Source organism: Halichoeres trimaculatus, unplaced genomic scaffold (genome assembly GCF_033239565.1).
Source record: "Halichoeres trimaculatus isolate MK-OKI-2021-1 unplaced genomic scaffold, fHalTri1.1 fHalTri1_scaffold_1, whole genome shotgun sequence".
Lineage (NCBI taxonomy): Eukaryota > Metazoa > Chordata > Actinopteri > Labriformes > Labridae > Halichoeres > Halichoeres trimaculatus.
In genome coordinates, this window is record NW_027437179.1 from 42620723 (window position 1) to 42641882 (window position 21160).

The 21160-nt window shown below is 40.5% G+C and overlaps 1 protein-coding gene across 16 annotated transcripts in view; it reads left to right on the forward strand.

Annotated features, from left to right (window-relative positions):
* The window catches only part of ptprt (protein tyrosine phosphatase receptor type T), a 486185-nt gene that overhangs the window by 197176 nt on the left and 267849 nt on the right, over positions 1-21160 (forward strand). For all 16 annotated transcript variants that reach the window (XM_074668102.1, XM_074668200.1, XM_074668208.1 and 13 more), the window contains exons 9-10: positions 14968-15083; positions 15291-15471. In XM_074668102.1, the coding sequence (XP_074524203.1) occupies positions 14968-15083; positions 15291-15471 (297 nt within the window). The remainder of the gene's footprint in view (positions 1-14967; positions 15084-15290; positions 15472-21160) is intronic.

A 21160-nucleotide genomic window follows, 5' to 3' on the forward strand; every position in this document is an offset into this window, starting at 1 on the left:
TGTCTTCAGGTGCTTAACCCCGGGCCTCGCCATCAATTGGCTCATTATATCACTGCTTTAAATCTCCCTCATGTCCCTCTCAGCTCTCTGTTTCTCTCCATCACTCTCCATCTTTCTCTTCTTTCCATCCCTGTTGTTTTGACCTCTTGATTCTGTTTTCGTTTCTTTCACGTCTCCTCCGTTTCCTCTGTCTTTTCCTGCACCCTCTCTGTCCTCTGCACCTCTCTTTCATTCGGCAAATTGCTACAACTCAATTGTCCTGTCGGTGCCTGTAGGCAGCGAGGGTATTAATAAAGCGGGATTTGAAATAGATTTCCTTTCTGCTCCATGTTGAATCACATTACAGCTCAGTTTGTGGCTCAGAGCTTTCTGATACCGCGGCACGGAACCGTATCTCTGAGTCTGTGCTGCTGGAGGATCACGTCTTTAACCATGAAGGATGAACGGTGGTTATTTCACAGCCACAGTGGGGTGTGATGGTTAATGATGGAGCTCTTGTGTTGAGTTTTTTATGATTAAGATGAAATTAACTTTCCTTCAGAGGGACAGGTTGATACTAGCTTGTTTTTTACTTCCTGCTGAGCTTAAAAACACATAAATTAAGTTCAATATGAGAGTCTCTTTCTGTCTTGTGCGAATAAAGATTAGCACGATTGTTTATAATATCAGAAACTCCTGCTGAATTAGAGATAGTGTGGAAGTGATGCTAAAGCTAGCTACTCTTGTGTTCAAGCAAAGCAAAAACAAAGAATCCTCCGTAGACCAAAACCACCTCAGAAATCATCAGTCTTTGTCGTGTACGACACACAGGTCCGCCTGGATTGTAACCAAGCGACAACCTCCTGCTGAGCTGCAGTTCCTGAAGTGTCCACTAGGGGCTGTCTGTAGAAAGAGCAGAAACAACATACACAGCTATTCAGAAAGCTGATCTTTCAACATGTTTACAGCCTGGTTCAGAGCAGGATTTTAATCATTAAAATGATCATTTCTCTATGGGCGTTGCACAGATTTCAGAGTAATAACATTTTGTTGGGAGAAGTCAGTGATGTCAGTGAAGTAATGTTACTACTAATTCACTTATTCATATAACATAAATGTTTTTTTTCCTGTTTTTGTTATTTTCTTTTTATCCTCTTGGATTTCTTTTTTTATTATTTTTAATTAATTAATTAATTAATTAATTAATTTATTTATTTATTTATTTATTTTTAATATTTATTTTTCCCATGTTTTATTCACATTTTGTCCTTTTTTTTTTCTTGTGGGTGGGGCCAGGGGGCAATTATGTGGGTTAAAAGTTATGTTACTCATATTTCACTTATTCACTAAATGTTTTTTTTTTTTTTTCTGTTCATGTTATTTTCTTTTACCCTCTCAGATTTCTTTCTTTTTCCATGTTTTATTTTTAATTATTATTTTTCCCTTGTTTTATATGCATTTTTCCTTATTTTATTTTCATTTATTTCTCTCTCTTTTTTTTTGGTTTTTGTTTTTGTTTGTTTTTTCCTTGGGGGTGGGGCCTGGGGGGCAATTATGTAGGTAAAAAATAATAATAATAATAAAAAACTTAACAAGTCTTCCCATCACTGAAATTGGATCAGGATAATCATTCCTGTCGACTTGTATTTCACTTTATTGGGTATAAAAATATTTTTCCCACAAAAAAAACATTCCATATTTTTAAAGTGCTCCTTTATGTTAAATATTATCAAATCAAATCTTTTATTAAATTTCTGAGCTTTTAGACAAACTCACTTCCCTTTTGGACACTTTATAAGAGCATTGTGGACTTTTAATTCTGTTTCCTGTAATTCTTTCTGTGGTGTTTGGTAGATTTTAAATGAAATCAGTGAAATAGAATCAAAAGTCGAGAGTCTCTGAGTTATTTTTATCCTAAAAGACTCTGAGATCATGTCCTGAAAGCTCATCTTCTCTTCTTCCAAGAACCATTCAATTGTCTTATTATTTTTATCTTATGCCCAAATACTAGAAGACTTACGGTAATGAAGAGATTCCTGTGCAGTTCTGTAATACCAGTATATCACTGGGAAGCTTGTTTTTTCTTCTTTAAGAGCTTATTTTGCTTTTGTCACTTACACAGGAAGTTGAAGAGTTTTGGTACCGATGGGTTAGGAAGAGTTAAGATCAGAAGTTTTGTTTTATTAGAGACGCAGCTCATCTAACGAGTTGACAGGTTAACTGTCGGGGAGAAGGCCAAGGGTCCACCTCTTCAGAAATCTGCCGACTGTCTCTCATAGAGCAGGAGTTCCTGATATCATTCGTTATCTTTCAAATCTGTATTGGAAGCAGATATCAGCTGTTTTGATCAGTTCCTCCACGTCCCATTTCGTTCCTTTCTTCTTTATCTCTGACGTCTCAGATCAGTCTGTCCTTACTGACAGTTTCTGAGAATTGAGACTGAAGTGAAACCAAAGTTTTACTCAGGCAGTGCTGCTTTCTTTCATTCATCAAGCAAATCAGAAGAATAATGAATTTTTTTTGTAACTTAAAGTTTCAAACAGTGAAATTAAATTCACACCATGTTTGGTTTTTGAAATTCATTGTTAAAGTTCCTTTCCGGTCTGTGAAACATCACTTTTCAGAGCTGGGAATCCGCCACGCTCCAGAGTTCAAAGATTTCAGCCTTAGAGTCAGACGTTGTGAGTTATGGTTCGACTCTCAGTCGTCGGTTTCACGCAGAGAGACGTAATTAAAATCCACTAAAAGGCATCTGCTGCTTCTCCATTTAATCCAATTTATCCAAGTCACGAAGCCGCGGGGTGTAGCCCGTCTGCTGCTGCTGCAGTGTGTGTGTGTGTGTGTGTGTGTGTGTGTGGATGACTCTGGGCGTCATGCATGGTTGTGCATCGTTCTGTCACAGTTTTTCATTTTTGCAGAAATGCTTCAAAATAATCAGATGAGTGTTTCTGAAAAGACAAAACAAGAGAAGTTTCTGGTTGTGTTTGCTCTTTATGAACATGTGTGTGTGTGTGTGTGTGTGTGTGTGTGTGTGTGTGAGTGTGTGTGTGTGAGGAGGCAATGGGCTGGTTTAATGACGTCCTTAAAGCCGTCATGATGAGCAGGCTGATAATTTGATGATGCTGCGATCCGAGTACTTCTGTGATTAAATATTACATTCTTCACTTTTAGCTTCTGGTAATGAGGCGAATCTTTGAACGTCCTTAAGAGCTCTGGGGAAGTGTGTGTGTGTGCGTGTGTGCGTGTGTGTGTGTGCGTTTATATAAGTTTTTAAAGTATGAAAGAGACTGAACCCGGCTCGAGCTGATCCGGCGAGGGCAGAAACCTCCATCAGAGTTTTCTGTCTGATCTTGCGTGTTTGCCTCTGGGGGTCACCATCACAGGAGATCTTGCCCCTGTGTGTCCGTGTGTGTGTATGTGTATGTGTGTGTGTGTGTGTGTGTGTGTGTGTCTGTTGGGGTGGAGGTTAGGCTGTTTTTTCTGCGGTGTGTAGATGCAGATTGAAAGTGCAACCTCTGCAACATAACAAGTCACACAGCTGGAGCTGGAGCTGGAGCTGGCCTCGGGGTTGTGTTCCTGTGTGTGTGTGTTTGTTTGTGTGTGTGTGTGTGTGTGCAGGCTCTCAGGATCTGGAGTGTTAATTGTATTTGTAGCCTGTAGCCAGTTGTAGCTTTGGTAATGTGTAATTTCCCCGCTCTACATCCAAACTTGCGCGTAGCTCTGAGCCCGGAGGAGGAAGTCGTCCCTGCCGTGTTTCTCCCAGAGGGAAGCTCTCCGTGTTTCCTCTCTGACACCCACTCCTCTTTGACTCTCCTCCTTTTCTTTCTCTTTTTATGTTTCTGCCTTTTGGGTCTCTGTGAGTGCAGACAGGAGACAGAGTATCCCAAAACACAAAGCGGCAGAGAGGGGCTGTGTTTGGGATGGTGGTTCAGATGTGTGAGAAAGGCCAACAGGGTGAATTATCAGCTGTCCGAAGGCGAGGTCAGGACAGAGATCTGCAGAGATACACAACAAATACACAACGAATACACAACAAATACACAACACCACAGTGTGGGAAAGGTACTGGTGTACAAAGTCATGCTTTCTGTGCAAACTCGTCACCTTCAGCACCGACTGAAGGACACTGAAATCATCAGGGCTCCTGCCGACCCCGGGCAAATTTGGTTAAGGGAGATAACTTCATATTGAAACATCAGTAAAGTAGAACTGACCCATTGTTTTTAAATGGTATTATTGATTTAATTTAATTAAATTTATTTTTATTTTATTTTATTTTAATTTTATTTTAATTAATTTTAATTTAATTTATTTTATTATATTTTATTAAATTAAATTAAATCAAATTTCATTTCATTTCATTAATTTATTCAATTTTTATTTTTACTTATTTATCTTATTTTTTCACTGTATTTATTTATATTTACTTATATGATTTTTTTATATTTACTTATATGTATTTATTTATTTTCTTTGATTTATTTATTTTATTTATTTATTTCATTTATTTATTTATTTCATTTTTTTTTTAAATCATTTATTAGTTTTTCATTCATATTTATTTATTTATTAATATTTATTCCTTCATTTATATTTATTTATTTATTCATTTATATATTTTTTATTTGTTTTATTATTATTATTATTATTATTATTATTATTATTATTATTATTATTATTATTATTATTAATATTATTAATTATTATTATTATTATTATCATCATTATTATTATTATTATTATTATTATTATTATTATTATTATTATTATTATTATTATTTTTATTATTATTATTATTGCTATTATTATTATTAACATTTTTATTATAAATTGGTTAATTAATTAATTTATCTTTATTTATTTATTTATTTGTTTATTTATTTTTCTGCTCTGAGTTTGCAGGTTCATGTGGGTTATCCAGGTGATGTGATGAAACCTGAACCGAGTCGTGGTCTATTTCTGGTGAACACACATGAAGAAACAGATTTGAATTTATCCTGCAGCTGTTTCAGGGCATAGATTAAAAAACAACAGGGACAGTAAATGAAAAGTGAGTGAATGTGTGAGCATGAGACGGATGATAGAGAGTAAAGAGGGATGGAGGAGACCTTATGAGAGGTATATATAAAAAAAGAAGGGAGACAAAGGTTATAAGACTGACAGAGAAGAATGGAGAAACAGGCGACGACCACAGAGGAGTTTTTTTTCCTCCATCTCTAAAAATATGAAGATAGAGAAGGAATGAGGCATAAAAAACAAGAGGCAGGAGAGAAACACAAAGGAAGACGGCGAGTGCAGGGAGGAGAAGATTGATTTCCACTCCTCTTTTTCCTCCTGCTCCTCCTCTCTCTGGAACGGCTCCCTAAAGTCTGGATTAATGGCTCCGTTTCTGCTGCTCATTCATCAGATTCAGGAAGGCATCCCAAAACACAGCGCTTCACCAGGCGCTCGTCTGAACTAGATACCTACCTGCCAAAACATCCAATAGAGCCTTAAGTACGTTCAAAGGCAGGCGAAGCAACTTTATCTCCACCTCAGGACGAATCAGCGGGGAAATGCTGCTTTCACCGGCAGATATTCTTGTTAGAGGATCACAGACGGCTCAGCAGAGAGATGCTGGGAGTGGGTTGGAGTGCAAAGCTGCTGGATTTTAATACTCTGTAAAGTGTAAATGTTTTCTGTGGCGCACAGTTTACCTTCTCTTAGAGTGTACAGTCAGTTATCTTTAACATACATTATGTGCATCAGAGGGTACTGTGTCACGGTGTGCAGAGCTCAAATTAACAAAACTTCAACCCAAACGCACACTGTTTGCAACCAAAAGCAGCGAAAAGAACATAGCTAACATTAAAATGACATATTTCTCTGACAGAAACCCTGGTGGGTACCTTAAAACAGTTACTATCCTTCAAACAACTGATGAAAGTGTCTGCTCACATCAGGTGAAGCTCTTCACATGTGGCCTTGGTGTCTGCTGTTAGCTCTGTTAGCCATGTCTGGGAATAGCATGATGCTACTCTGCCCTCTGGTATTCCCTCTGTTGCTGGGTTAGCACAGCTAGCTCGTCCATCTTATTGGAGATAGATCTTATGTTCCCAATAACGATGGATGGAAGGACAGGTCCATGTCGTCACTTCAGAATCGTCCTCACCTCCTTTTCCTCACCTTGTGGGGAAACATCCGGCCTAGCACCAGTTAGCATCGACATGCTACAGGCTGCTAACAGCTGATTTCACATGCAAACAAAGCAGCCATGGTTACATGTAGGATCTCCAGACAAACACAGGAGAAAAAAAAGTAAAATTATCACTGAAGACACAAAAAGTTTGGTGTCCATGACCAAAAAATGAACCAAACAACGTAATGATCCACTCCAAATACAAAGATGACGAAAAAGAGACGAAAAAAAATTACAAGAAACGGACAAAGAAGAGAGAGTCCACCTTGTTTCTGTATTTCGTCTTCATTTTTGTGAGAACTCCACTTCATACTTGTTTTAATGAGCCTGTCAAAGTCAAGTTTGGCATCCGGTGTGGTCGTGGCATAAGACGTATACTTATTTTGTTTTGCGGCACAATTATGAATAGTCTCCTAAAACTTATATCAAAATGAACCTTCCACAAACTTTTAAAGACAGCTCAAAATGATTGATTGTACTCCTTATAAAAAAAGAGGGTACCTAAACACATTGGCTTAGATGTATCTTAGAAAAGACAGAACAAACAGGAAAGGATAACGTTAAGTATACGCCAAAGTGTAACTCCACAAACAGGAGTAAAAATGTACCAGGAACTTTTAAAGACAGCTGAAAATGATTGACTGTAGGCCTTCAAAGGTAGCGGGTACCACAGACGCTTTGTCTCCTCAGAAACAGACAGTAGTTTAGACCTCTGAACAGATGCCAGCGTCCTCAGTTAAACCCTGAAAGGCGCCTCTGAAAGGACTTGTTACCTGGGAACAGATGTTCAGGAGTGATTTCAAACAAACTGAGGCGTCTTTAAACTGCCGCCGTGTTTGACGAGCTGAGAAAGAAAACATTCAGCCATGTTTGCTCCACTTTAAAGACCCTGAGCCAGAGCACCGGGCTGCACTCAGAGTCTCTGAGGAGCTGTTTCTGGTCCAGCATTGTTGTGCAGAGCTGTGGTAACAGGCCGTTGACCAGCTGCAGCCTCCGTCGCCCTTTTAATGGGCACGCCGAGGGCCACTTGTAAGCCCGCCCCGCCACAGGAGACCACGTCTGGCGGCAACATGACTCACTGTTTGGCCTTGTCGCGATGCGTGCCAGCTGTGCCATCCACACTGCCCCTTCGCGGCGTGTGATCGCCAACATGCCAACCCCTGACCCGTCCTGATTAATGAGGGCTGAAGCTCGCCTCCCTGAGGACGTGTTCCCGCTCCACCTCCATGAATACCAAACTGACTCTGCTCCTCTTCCTCTTTATCTGCTGGAGCATTTCTCCTTCCTCTGACCACTCCAGCCTGGAAACAGGAGTTTGTTTTTAGAGGTTAGAGTTTGAAAAGCTGAAGGAGAGGAGGAATAAATCTGCTGAATGAAGAGGTAAATCTGGCGTTTGTCATGACCACGGGCGGCCTGGGAGACACCACCATCGTCCCAGGGATGTAAACAAAGTTATAATTCAAAACTTCAGCTCTCTTCCTCCTGATTTCTTCTCCATGGTTCTTCAGTCATCACCCTGACCCAGTTTTACAAACATCACCAATCCTGAAAGTATCATAAGCTTTTACAACTCTCTGACATTACTGAAGAAATATAAATATATACATACATACAGTCATGAAGTACGATAACACAGGAAAAAAGTATTGAACACGCTAACTGAGACTCATCTAATACTTAGTGGAGAAGCCTTTGTTTGCAGTGACAGCTTCCAGAAGCTTCTTGTATGTTTGAACTAATGGCCCACACTGCTCAGGTGTGATTTTGGCCCATTCCTCTGCACAGATTGTCTTTAAATCTGGAATATTCTTTGGTGCCCTCTGGTGAACCCTTTTCTTTACTTCTTTCCACAAATGTTCAGTTGGATTGAAGTCAGGTGATTGACTAGGCCAAAGGTCTTGAACCTGTGGCTCTGGAGCCTCATGTGGCTCTTTGACTCCTTTGCAGTGGCTCCTTGTAGCTTTAAAAGAATATTATTAAAAATAATAAAATTAAAAGTTTTCTTACAGAGGCTGTTGATGATTACAGACACTGACACTTACTAAATTCATGCCCTATCATATTCAAGCAGTAATTATTTTTTTTTTAAATTTGGAAAATGCATTAGATTTTTAGTTATATTTTATTATTATTTTTTACTTTTTAATTTTATGCATTTTTTAAGTTTATGATTTTTTTTTGCAAATTTTTTTATTAAAAAAAGGAAATTTTGCAAATGACCAAAATTTCATTTTTTAATTTTTTACAAAAATTATAAAATTAAAAAATAATGATTTAAAAAAAAAAATGCAAAATTTAAAAACTTCAATTATTAAAACAACATTTGCAAATTTTTGCCACAAACAACTTTGTGAAATTTAATGAAGTTTTGGCAAATTTTGGCAACTTTTTGATTTTTTAGTAAATTTCTCAAACATAAAAAAACAGATCACATGTATGATTTTATAAATCATACATGTGATTTTTTTCATGTATAGAATTCTATTTCCTTTTTTGCCTTTATTGTTACCCGATAAAGTCGATCTTGTGGCTCCTGAATGACTTTAATCCAGGTGTACTAAGGCAAAACGGCTCCTATGAAAGTAAAGGTTGCAGACTCTTGGACTAGGCTGTTCTAACAGATTGATTTTCTTTTTTTGAAACCATTTGAGAGTCAACTTTGCCGTGTGCTTTGGATGGTTGTCCTGCTGGAAGGTCCAGCCACGTCTCATCTTCATCATCCTGGTGGATGGCAGCAGATTCAGATCAAGAATTTCCCCATACATGGCTCCATTCATTGCTCCGTCAGTTATATGAAGTTTGCCAACACCATGAGATGAGAAACAACCCCATGCCATGATGCTTCACCTCCAAACTTCACTGTTGGTGTAGTGTTTTTTGGCTGATGTGCAGAGCCATTTCTCCTCCAAACATGGTCTGTAGTATGACAGCCCAAAAGTTCAGTTTTGGTCTCATCTGACCAGACAACATTCTCCCAGTATTCTACAGGCTTGTCAAGATGCTGTTTAGCAAACTTTAAACCAGCTTCAACATGCCTTTTCTTGAGGAATGGAGTCTTGTGGGCTGAGCGTCCATAGAGGCCATGGCGGTGGAGTGCATTGCCTATTGTTTTCTCTGTAACAATTATACCTGCTGCCTCCAAGTCTTTCTGGAGCACTTTCAGGGTGGTCCTTGGCTGGGAAAAGCGGGTAAAACACTGTGACTTTTTAACTGTCGATAACTTCATAAACCCTCACAACAACTTCGTAAATCAGACAACTTCGATATTATCCCAGTGCACATTTTTGGTTTTGAGTCTGAGCTGGGGATGGATGTGCTGCCCATTCTGGTCTCCATTGTTCCACCTGAGGTTCTGCTCTGATTTAGAGTCTTTTACAAATCTAGGTTGAAAATTGGCATCATGTCATCATTATTACTTAATTTAGGCATTTTTTTTTTTTTTTATAAGTTGCAAAAAAAAGAAAGAAAGAAGAATTCTCACACATAACAAATTACAATACAGTATGAATATTTTTAGGGGGTGATGTTATTGTGGCTGATGGATCTTTGGCTCCATTTCTGCTCAGACGTAAAGACACAGCTCAACAATCTGTTCAGAGGATCCCAGCTGGACACCAGATTATGTGAAAGATTAGCCTCCACATAGTTAAACGCACGGCCACGCTAGCGCTGGAGTGTGTGTGTGTGTGTGTGTGTGTGTGTGTGTGAGAGAGAGGAGGAGGGATTAATCTGTCTGTTATTTGTTGCTCGCTGTGTTCCTCTCAGACCTCAGAGCATAAATCTGATTTCGCTAACATGGTTTTGATCTTTGCAGAAATGAGTCATTGCAGAGAGACGCTTTGATTTATCGCCGTTCTGGTGTAAAACAGGTTATTTCATTCTCTCTGCGGCTCAGTGATGAGTGATTACGCCTCCCTAATTGGGGAATTACAGAGCTTGCGTTCATTAGAGGAACATCTCTTGATCTGTTTAGGCATGCATAATTACAGGTTAGCTCGCGCTGGTTCTCTGGAGGAGTTTGACAAAGTTTCAGTCTCCCACTGATGGATCAGAGTCAGGCTCTCAGAGACCGGGTTTCTGGCCTTCAGCAGCAGAGTCCCATTCGTTGACATTGGGTCAGTCACTGTTTTGTGTGATTTTGGGACCTGGAATTGAACCAGCAACCTCCAAATTTAGAGGCAACCCACTCAACCACTGAGCCACAGCTCACATTTAAAGTTATGGAAGATTTCCCAAAGCACATCCTGGTACTTATGGCCTGAAAGTCTGCAAACAAGAGTTACTTCAAGTTCCTGACAGCGTAGCTACCTTTGGGGTACCTTAAAACAGCTGCCTGCTTTTTGAAACTGATGCTAAAGGAAACTTAAATATGCTTTAAACAGTTGCTGTTGGGTACCTGAAAACAGCAGCCAAGGGATACCTTCAAGAGCATCCTTTACGATCCAACAGTAGCTTAAGGGTACCTTGAGACGTGACACTTATTTAGAAAGATGGAGGATACCATTTCTATTGATATACTCACTAAGAACACTTTGGGGTTCTGTTTCTTGTCTTATCTTTAGGGTACCTTAAAACAGCTGCCTGCTTTTTGAAACTGATGCTAAAGGATAAATTAAAACAGACTCTAAAGTACTGAAGAATAAATCAAAACAGCAGCAACAGGCGGTGTTGTAATGTAACAAAGTTCAAATTCTTTGTTACTGTACTTCGGTAAAATTTTTATATATCTGTACTTTACTTCGTTACTTCTGACAACTTTTACTTTTACTCTGATACATTTCCACAACTTCTACCAAAGTAGTTTTATGGTAACACACTTGTACTTTTGCTCAAGTACTGCTTTCAAGTACTTTATACAAGACTGGCTTAAAGGTACCCTTCGAAGATGTTCTGTGCTATTAAACATTTGTTTTAGGGTATCTTGAAATGTGAAAGACGTGGTACGTGAATAACTCAAAAGTGTTGACTTAATGACATGTATAAATGAGCTTTTATATGAAGGCGTGTCTCCTGGGTACCCCAAAAGTGAAAGCAAATGATACATCAGGGTAGAAGATTGAGGTACCTTAAAACAGACTTGTAATGACATGGAACAGATGTTAAAGAGTTACTGAAGGGGTTAAAAAAAATCAAAGGGCCATTTAGAAATAATGCTTAGAAGTCACTTTAAACAGATGTTAAAGGGTGCTTCAATAGTAAGACGATGGGTACCTCATAACAGACATGTAGTATCTTGAATTTCTTAAAGGAAATTAGAAGGGTGACCCTAAACAGACCACTGCTGCTCTTTAATAAATGCTTTAAGATTCTTTAAGCAGATGCTAATGGACACAGCTGGACTTAGGGGCTTGAGGGTACCCAGAGACGGACACAGGAAAATTCAAAGTGTCTCTTTAAAAAGACAATTGCTTCATGTATTACTTTAAAGAGATGCTGAAGGGTGCCTCAAACAGAAAGCAAAGGATGCCTCAAATATAAGATTATGGGTACCTCAAAACAGACATGTAGTATCTTGAAAAGAAAAGGAAAACTTAGAGAAGCCAAAGCCTGAGATGATTTTGTTACAGCTCTCACTTGAAGGTACCTAAAGACAGCAGCTCCTTTTTGGCGGACGTTAAAGACGGTGACGGCTCAGGGACTTGATTTGCAGACTGAGTGCTGAACGCTGAAGCCTCATGTGGTCTTTCCTGAAGTGGAAACGTTAAGTGGAGACTCTCAGCTGGTCTGGACCCCTCTCAGTCGGTGGTCCTGTTTCCTGCGGGCGCCATGTGAAAGCATCCTGCCCGCTGAGCTGACCCGAGGATGGGGTCACACGTCCGTTACATTTCCTCCCTCCTGCTGCTTTCTTGGCTGTCGACGGCAGTCTGCCGCCCAGGAAACTCCAGGATTTGGTCTTTTAAGTAGAAACACAGACTCTGTAAGCCCCGAGGGATCCCAGAGGGGGGTTAAAGTCTGCACCAGGACCCCGTCTCGGATGGCCTCTTAGATGGCTTATCCCTGGTGCTGATGTCTAATCTGGTCTCGTTACGATGATCTGAACTTTAAGTAGCTTGTTTGGAAAATCTGATTATGGACTCAGCTGACTGAGACACAACAGATTACGCTCCTGTTTGCTCTTTTTCAGCTACTTGGCTAATTGTTTCAGTTAATCCACATTTTTTGTTTTTTCATATTTCTGTCTCACCCATCTTTTCTGGAACGATGGAGCCTCTTTTTTTTGACGGTTTAGGACAGTTTGGAGGACGAGACCAGCTGGAATGAATCAGGATCCTAATCAGAGGATGAACCAACAGCTGCAGGGTTTAATAAATTAAAAACTTTACATTGCTCAGACGTCGAGTTATTGGAAACAGCTCGTGGATGAACTCAGAGTTGCGCCGAGTGCCAGGCCTGGATTCTCCTCGAGCCGCCTGCTGCCTGCGTCGTGTTGTGTTCCCGTCTTTGGCCTCTTCTCCGGCTGTGGCTGAAGTTTGTGTTTGGAGAGGAACAGCTAATACAGCTCGTCTAATTATGTGCTGACCTGTTCTGGGTGCCATCAGCGGCTGATTGAAATTAATTAGGCAGACAGAGGGATCAGTCTGAACGAGCTTGTTAGTGTGCAGTCAGACGTGGTGCACAAACCTGCCCAACATATGGCTGCTGCAGCGCTGCGTGGGCGCCTCTGTGTGTGTGTGTGAGTGTGTGTGTGTGTGAGTGACATATGGGAAAGGCAGTAATAACCTCTCTAAATGTCTGCAGATCGATACACACCCTGTCACAGTCTTTGGCCCCTGGATATGATCCCCCTGCGATGACGCAGCGCGGCCTGGCGGTCACACAGAACGCCCGATAATAGATTACAGGTTGTAGCCTGTGGCTCATGGCGCAGACAAGCTCCAAATTGTGTTGCATTGTGGGAAAGTTGGTGTGGAGGGCCAGCTCTGACACAAAAATATGGGTTTGGACCCTGAAGCTCCTTTGGGGAACTATCAGTTTCTGTTTCAAGACGACGTTCCTCCTCTTATATTGTTCAATTCACAATTTGATAAAATTCAAAAACAAAAAAAAAGGTAAAAGAAGTGAAAACCTCCACTAAGTGAATTAAAAAATAACATTTTTACAGCATAAAGGAGTCTGAATAGCTTATTTCTCCTGGTACAGTTGACTTTAGCTTCTCCTATAGGCCATCTGTTGACAATAGGTTCCGGAACTCTACATCAGAAACAAATAGGTGATGTCATCGACACAGCCTCCGTATTTTATATGGTCTACATGATCAGAATCAGAATCAGAATGGCCTTTATTGTCATTAAACATAATGCACAACGAGATTGGACAGCCTCTCCTTTCAGTGCCATAAATAGTTCATTAGAAAAAAATATATACACAAAAAATAGTATAATTTATAAAGATAAAGAGAAAAGGAAATAAATGTTAAAAAGTACAAGACTGTACAAATACAGACTGGTTATCATGGCACAAATGGTTCAGTAAAGATTTTTCAAATTTTACCATTGAAGACAGTTTTTTCATTCTTAATGCTTTGGTAAAAACATAATAACAACATATTAAAAATAGCAAACAGTTATAGAACAGACATACAGACGGAGCCCCAGGGGTATGAAAACAGAAATCAAACAATGATAATTAAGCTATGTAGAGTAATAGTTGTTAAAAGACAAGGGAGAGAAATAATAAACAGGAATTCACAAAAATAAATAAATAAAAAATAAAAAATAAAAAATGGAGCATAAGGTTAAAGTTTTAGCTGCTTGTTGTTACAGAAGTTTGCTAACGTCCCAATATAGAGTTTGATTTCTTTTCAAAGTCCCAGACAGAATGTTCGGTCTTTAATACGTTGCACTTATGGAGATTGCAGATGTAAAATTCCCTTTCCAGTTTTCTCTCAAAGACTGTAAAGCCAAATAAGACAACAGAGCTCAAACACAATGCGATGGATGCTCTGCCAAAAAGCTCTAGTGTGGCTAATGCTTTGTTGGTAGGCGCCGCCCTTGTGATTTCTTCGTCTCTTTTTCGTAATCTTTGTATTTGGACTGGATCATTACTTTGTGTGGCTCATATGTTGGTTGTTGACACCAAACTGGTTTTGTCTTCAGTGACATTTTTACTACTTTTTCTCCTGTGTTTGTCTGGAGATCCTACGTGTAACCATGGCTGCATTGTTTACATGTGAACTCAGCTGTTAGCAGCCTGTAGCATGTCAATGCTAACTGGTGCTAGGCCAGATGTTTCCCCACAAGCTGAGGAGAAGGAGGTGAGGATGATTCTGAAGTGACGACATGGACCTGTCCTTCCATCCATCGTTATTAGGAACATAAGATCTATCTCCAATAAGACGGATGAGCTAGCTGTGCTAACCCTTTTGTGATGATCTGCAGGGTTGGTTACCTTAGCATTGTTAACAAAAACAAGCTGAGAGATGCTCGTAGACTTTGCTAAAAGATGGTGGGACTAAATTCAGTCAGGAGGTCGAGATCTAACGAATACCTGAGGTTGTTTTTAAATCAGCTGTAGACCCTGTTCTCATACCCATCATGGTGATATCTGTGGTGGTTCTGTTTTATGTCCTCAGGGACAATAAAGATCTCGCATACCCCAAAATCTAAATGACTTTATGCATTAGTTAATTTGTGGGGAAATTGTGTTCATGACAGTACATCGACATTGTTTTATGGTAGACCAAAGAAGAGTTTGCACCACACAGGAAATGAATAAAATAATAAACTTTTCTGACATTAACCAATGGAAATTGGTGGTTTAATGTTAACTTCAGATTGAAAAACTTTTCTTTTTGTCAATCTCTCTTTCAGATCCAGTCCATGGTCCTCAAAACGTCAACGTGGTGGACGTTCGAGCCCGTCAGCTGACCATACAGTGGGAGACGTTTGGGTACGCGGTGACGCGCTGCCACAGCTACAACCTGACCGTAAGAAAAAACTACCACTGTCATAAACACAATCCTAGAAGAGAAAGTTTTCTACTGTTTTTGATGGGGAAGGGGTTGTTTTAGATACGAGTTTCGTAAATTTTGAAGTTTTGATCTAAACCCCAGCTCAGAACACTGAAGGATTTCTCTGACCTGAAAAACGTGACAGCAGCATCCCTGATATCATCGCCGTTCCTCCGTCTGCAGGTCCAGTACCAGTACGTCTTCAACCAGCAGGAGTTTGCCGCCGAGGAGCTGATCCAGACCTCGTCACACTACACCCTGAGAGGGCTCCGGCCCTTCGTCACCGTGAGACTGCGGCTCGTCCTCGCCAACCCTGAAGGCAGCAAAGAAAGCGAGGAGATAGTGAAGCAGACGGAGGAGGACGGTGAGTCAAAAGCGTCTTATTCATCTCATCCAGTCTCGATCCCGCCGTCCGTACGTCCCGCCGGGTCGTGACAGCCTTGGTTTTTCCAGCAGCTTGGTGTCTGCTCGGCCTCTCCTCTCGGGTTATTTCAGATTTCTGACAGCAGCAGCAGCAGTTTGTTAGGAATAAACAGAAGGACAGGCGGCCATTATAGTCCGGCCCACGCTGGGTGATTGACAGCTGGTTCTGGCCACTGCAGCGCGAACAGTTGGAGAGATAATTATTTAGCTCTGCACCAAACTCAAACATCAACAGACCTGGTGTTTAATCAGCGTTAGGATGGGAGGGTCAGCGATGGGAGTCTTCTGGATGAATCCAGCTGTTCTAAAGTTCTGACCTGAAACTTTGACCTTTCTGAATCATCCAAACCCTGAAACATCCAGAGAGGAACAGAGAGGAACAGAGAGGAACAGAGAGGGTCTGTTTCTGTTCATCCCTGTCAGCAGCTGAGACGATACTGTGTCCTCTTCATAGACAGACAGTGTTGGTCCATCAGCCACTATCTGACGCCAATCCAGCAGTGTATTTATATTAACAGAGGTATCTTGACTTACAAAGGTTTCAAATAACCACGTTTTCAAAGTACAAACCGTCTGTACTTTGATTGCTTTGAGTTGAGAGCTAAAGTCTGGTTAAGACCCTGATTCAAATACTCCACCATTGGCGCAGTTAACGCCACAGTGAACGCCCCAACATCCACTTCAATATCCACCCCAACATCTGCCCCAACATCCACCCTGACATCAACCCCAACATTTGCCCATCATCAGCCCCAACATCAGCTCCAACATCCAGCCCAACATCAGCTCCAACATCCAGCCCAACATCTGCCCCAACATCCACCCCTGACACTCACCCCAACATTTGCCCATCATCAGCCCCAACACCAGCTCCAACATTCAGCCCAACATTTGCCCCAACATCCACCACAACATCTGCCCCAACATCCACCACAACATCTGCCCCAACATCCACCACAACATCTGCCCCAACATCCACCACAACATCTGCCCCAACATCCACCACAACATCTGCCCCAACATCCACCACAACATCTGCCCCAACATCCACCACAACATCTGCCCCAACATCCACCACAATATCTGCCCAAACATCCACCACAATATCTGCCCCAACATCTGCCCAGCAATTTGTACCTCACTTGTTTACTTGAAGTGGTTAGCTCACTATGAAAGCTTGCAGTTCTTTTGCAAAACTTTCAGTCTTTACTTCAAGGAAAAAGCCAGGAAAAGTTCCCACTGGTTATGCCACTGGTTGTGCCACCAGTTGGTCACCAGGGGGGTATTCCACGAAGCTGGCTTAGCTCAAAGCCTGGCTTATTTGGGTTAGCCGCGCTAACTTTAGCGAGAGTTGGGTTCCACAAACGAGGCTTAGGGCTAGCGTGGCTTGGTAACCATGGTAAATTAGCCAGTGCGACTAGCCTGGTCCCGGTCAGGCTAAACGTCAGGCTTACCTTAGCTGCGTCTCAGAGAAGGTCTGACAAGCTTCTAAAAGACGCCTTGTGAACTGCAGGTGTCACATTAAATTAATATATACCTGTAATATTTGATGTCTTTGTTCAGAACCATAAACTGAGACCTTTTGGTAACTTTTCTGACACCTGCTAAAAACCAAAAAGTCAGAAGGATCGTGAGGCTCCGCTTTCACGGTCCGTATTCATGCTGAAAATCAAGATCAAGTGAGCTTTTGTCCTTCAGCTCCACGGGAGGTTTCCGTCCTCCCTGAGCTCTCCTTAGGACACCTGTGTGATCCTTTGACAGGTGAACCGCCCCAGTTATACTAGACTGGAATAACCGTGAGTCAAGACATGTCAGATACTAGACTGTCTGTTAACATAATAAGAAAGTTGGTGGCTGAGAGGTTAGAGAGTAGGGCACAGTCGCACGGTGATCCACATTTTATTTGCGGCGTGGGTTCGATCCCACCAGTGGTAACTATTTGAAAATAATTGATTTTCTTTCTTCTGTCACCCTCAAAGTACAGTCAACATATAACAGAATAAAGGCAGAAATTGTCTTATGATATAAAAGGTGACAACAGCCACAATTTTCCATAGAAATACCCTCCTTTACTGGCGGTTTGTTCTGATCATGATGATAATGTAAAGGTGATTCCACATGGTGAGATAACTTTGTGTCTTCCTCCTTATTTAGATATAGGGCACTGTATCACTGACACATCTCATCTGACAGCTGAATCATCTCTAATGAAAAAAAAATGACATCTCATCTACATGACTTTTTCTGCTGTTTTAGTCAGTGTTTGATGAAACATCACCCCATGAAGTATATAGGCCTATATATATGAACAGCTTTAATTTGATCAAGAAGAATCTCCTCTGGGCCACAGCAGTGTGAGGAGCTTCAGAGTGAGAAGAAAAAGGTCATCAAACTCAGCAGAAACAGTCAGTGTTGATTTGACACAAAAGCATGACATTCTTGAACCAGCAGCGTCTCTGGCTTTAATTATTGCCACCGTGTTACCCTTTTATGTGATTTTCACCTTGTAGTCATGATACGACTCCATGAGGAGTGTTTTCTCCGCTGAGGGAAACGTCTCCGCTCTTGGTTTTGACATGATTTGGTCATTTCGACAATCGACACGTCGGGGCTTTTTATCTACCGCGGACGCGCGCTTAGCCACAGCTTGGATCAGCCTGGCTTGAATAAGCGTCTCTGAAAATCAGCTGAGCCTCGTTAGTGGAACGACTTGCAGCTAAGATTGAAGTAGCAGCTTATTCAAGCCACGCTTACCGGCGATAGCCCAGCCTTCTTTAGCCAGCTTCGTGGAATACCCCCCAGGTGTGTGAAGGCGCTATTTAACAACACTTGCCTTTATAGTTTAGAAACATTCCAAAAGGGAGAATGAAACGGACTTTACTTGGCAGGTTTTTATCTACAACACTGGCAGGTGAAAGTGAAAATCAGTGAATAAGATTCTACAATCCAACATATTAAGTGACAACAAGCTACAATATCAAACAATGAAACAGTAAACAGACTTAAAATGATCAGGTATCATCAGTTATTCTCCGGTCGGCAGTTTTTGCCTGGTAGTGATGTGTTGTTGGTGAATGAGTCGTTCATTTTGAACAAATCATCTGAAAAGAGTTGTTTTACTGTTAACTTCCATTGCCCTCTCCTCTTTCCCATCATCTCTGTGTGCAAACAGCTGATATATCCAGCTGACCTTTTTACCATGCGATTATTTTTTCAGTCAGTACAGTGTTTGTTTGGGTGACTGAGGCTCAGGACTCATAGTTCAATCACTCACCAACTGAATCCCAGCTGCACCATAAATCCTTCTCGTCCTCTCAGTCTGTACTATACAGTTATTTTAATTTCTTTACACTCATCATCCAAAATAGTATCACAGATACACATAAACATGTGTACAGTACTTATTTCTCAGTTAGTGGATGTATGTAGAAGCAGAGCCAAAGGAAGCTATTCAGAGCTTTTAGCAGACGGCAAAAAACAAAGTGATAATCAAGTTTTGCATCAGGTGAAAAAAGCTGAGTGGAAGAAAATGTCTCTCTTTAAGAACAAACAACATCTTTTGATAATTTTTTTGAGAGATCGTTGATATGACATTTGAAACTAAGGGATTCATGAATAAAAGTCCCCAGAAACATTGTTGAGCTGACTCTTCAAAAAATCTGTCCGTTTATTTTCAATTTCTTCAATGTCAGCTTTTTTTTGTGGAAGAAAATAAAGTTAGTTTTGCTGATATTTAAAGAGAGTTTATTGCACTTAAACAAGTTATCTGTCTCTGCGTGCTCATCCTTTATTATTATTATTTTTTATTTGTTATAATGAAAACGTAGGGAAGATTTATGTGGCTGTTTTAGCAGCTTTCAGTTATCCAACTGTAGCTTTTTATTATTATAATAATAATAATTATTATTATAATTATTATAATTATTATTATCACTTTTATTATTATTATTATCACTTTTTTTATTATAATTATTATTATTATAATTATTATTATTATTATTATTATTATTATTATTATTATTATTATTATTATTAATAATAATAATAATAATAATAATAATAATAATAATAATAATAATAATAATATTTTGTTTTTATTTTTTATTTATTTAAAAAATATATTTATTTTATTTTTTTTTATTGGCGTATTATTTACCAACAGCCACTGTCATTACAATCTTGAGCTGGACTCCAGGTTTGGTGGTTTATCTTGTTAATCTCTGATCCACAGGCAGAGCTGAGGAGAAGAGAAACACTGAACGATTCTTTGAACAAATCTTTTGAACGAATCACTTTACTGAACTGATTCTAACGACTCAGTAAACTGAAAACGCTGATTTCTCATCACTATTGCCTTGGCAAAAACAAATAAATAAAAACAATTTATCCTCACTGGTCTCAGACTTCCTCACAGGAACAAAAACTCACCTGGCAAGAAATCTTGGCGCAGGTATCCTTTGTTCACTTATTGAGATAACTGTTGGCCTGACGCCTGAAGATCCTGGCCGTTTCTCTCCAGTGATTCATCATCACGAGAAAAAGGCTGTTTCTGATTGGCTGAGACCAAAGCTGAGCGTCAGAGTTGTATTAATCCTGTGTTTGGGAGAGTGCAGTTGTTACTGAGCGACAGTCGCTCTGTGAAGATGGACGTTAGGTTGGAAAGGTCTGGATCAAACCTCCATGAAGCTCTGACATACTTTAATAAAGCCTCTCGTACAAATGTTCCCTCTCAGTGATAATTATCTGAAAACAACCGCGCTGTAAACCCTTCTTCTTCTTTTCCGGAGGGCTCCGTGTTCTTATTACTTAGAACAGAGTGTTTGCCCTCGCCGCCGCCGCCATCGCCGCTGCTAATAATTCATGGATGCTTCACTCTCGACAAGGCGGCTGTGCTGAGCGCAAATAGCTGGAATCCATCACGGCGCCGTCTGATAAGCGGGTGAAAACATTGTGATCCCAAACCTCTCATCTCTTTCCCAGCATCCTCCGGGCCTGCTCGCCTTCTCCTGATCTCATAACTAATATCCTCTGAATTTAGCTTCTGGGGAACATCACGTCTGCGCCTGCAGCTCCAACCTATACCAGACTAACACACACACACACTCACACACACACACACACACACACTCTGCGGGGTGTCTGAGCCCTTTAAAACAGTTAACACTGCCGGGAAGCCGCCGTAGCTTCGGGAGGGGGGGGGGCTTAATTGTTTTGTTCTTAATTGTTTTTTATTTAACCGTCGTTAATCTCCGGGTTGTAATTCAGTAATTAGAGAACAGAACAGCCATTGTTCACACCGGGGCTAATTGCTGTTTGCACTGTAATAGTTTTATAGAGCAGCTCCTCATTTTAATTCAGCCGCTGACACAGAAATATACTCTAACCTATGCGAAGAAGCAGAATGAGAGATTCGCAATTAAGGAGTGAAATTACTTTCCCTCTCCGTCTCAAACACATGCAGAACTGGTGTTAACAGTTATCTCCTGATAAGAGAGTTAACGAGCGTCTGCTTAATGGTTTGACCTCGCTGAAGCTGCGTTCTTAGATAAATATGGTCCTCAAACAAACACAGGAACATGTAAAGTACATGTGGAGTCAGTGTTTGTGTCTGTGAGGTGTCCATCTTCATT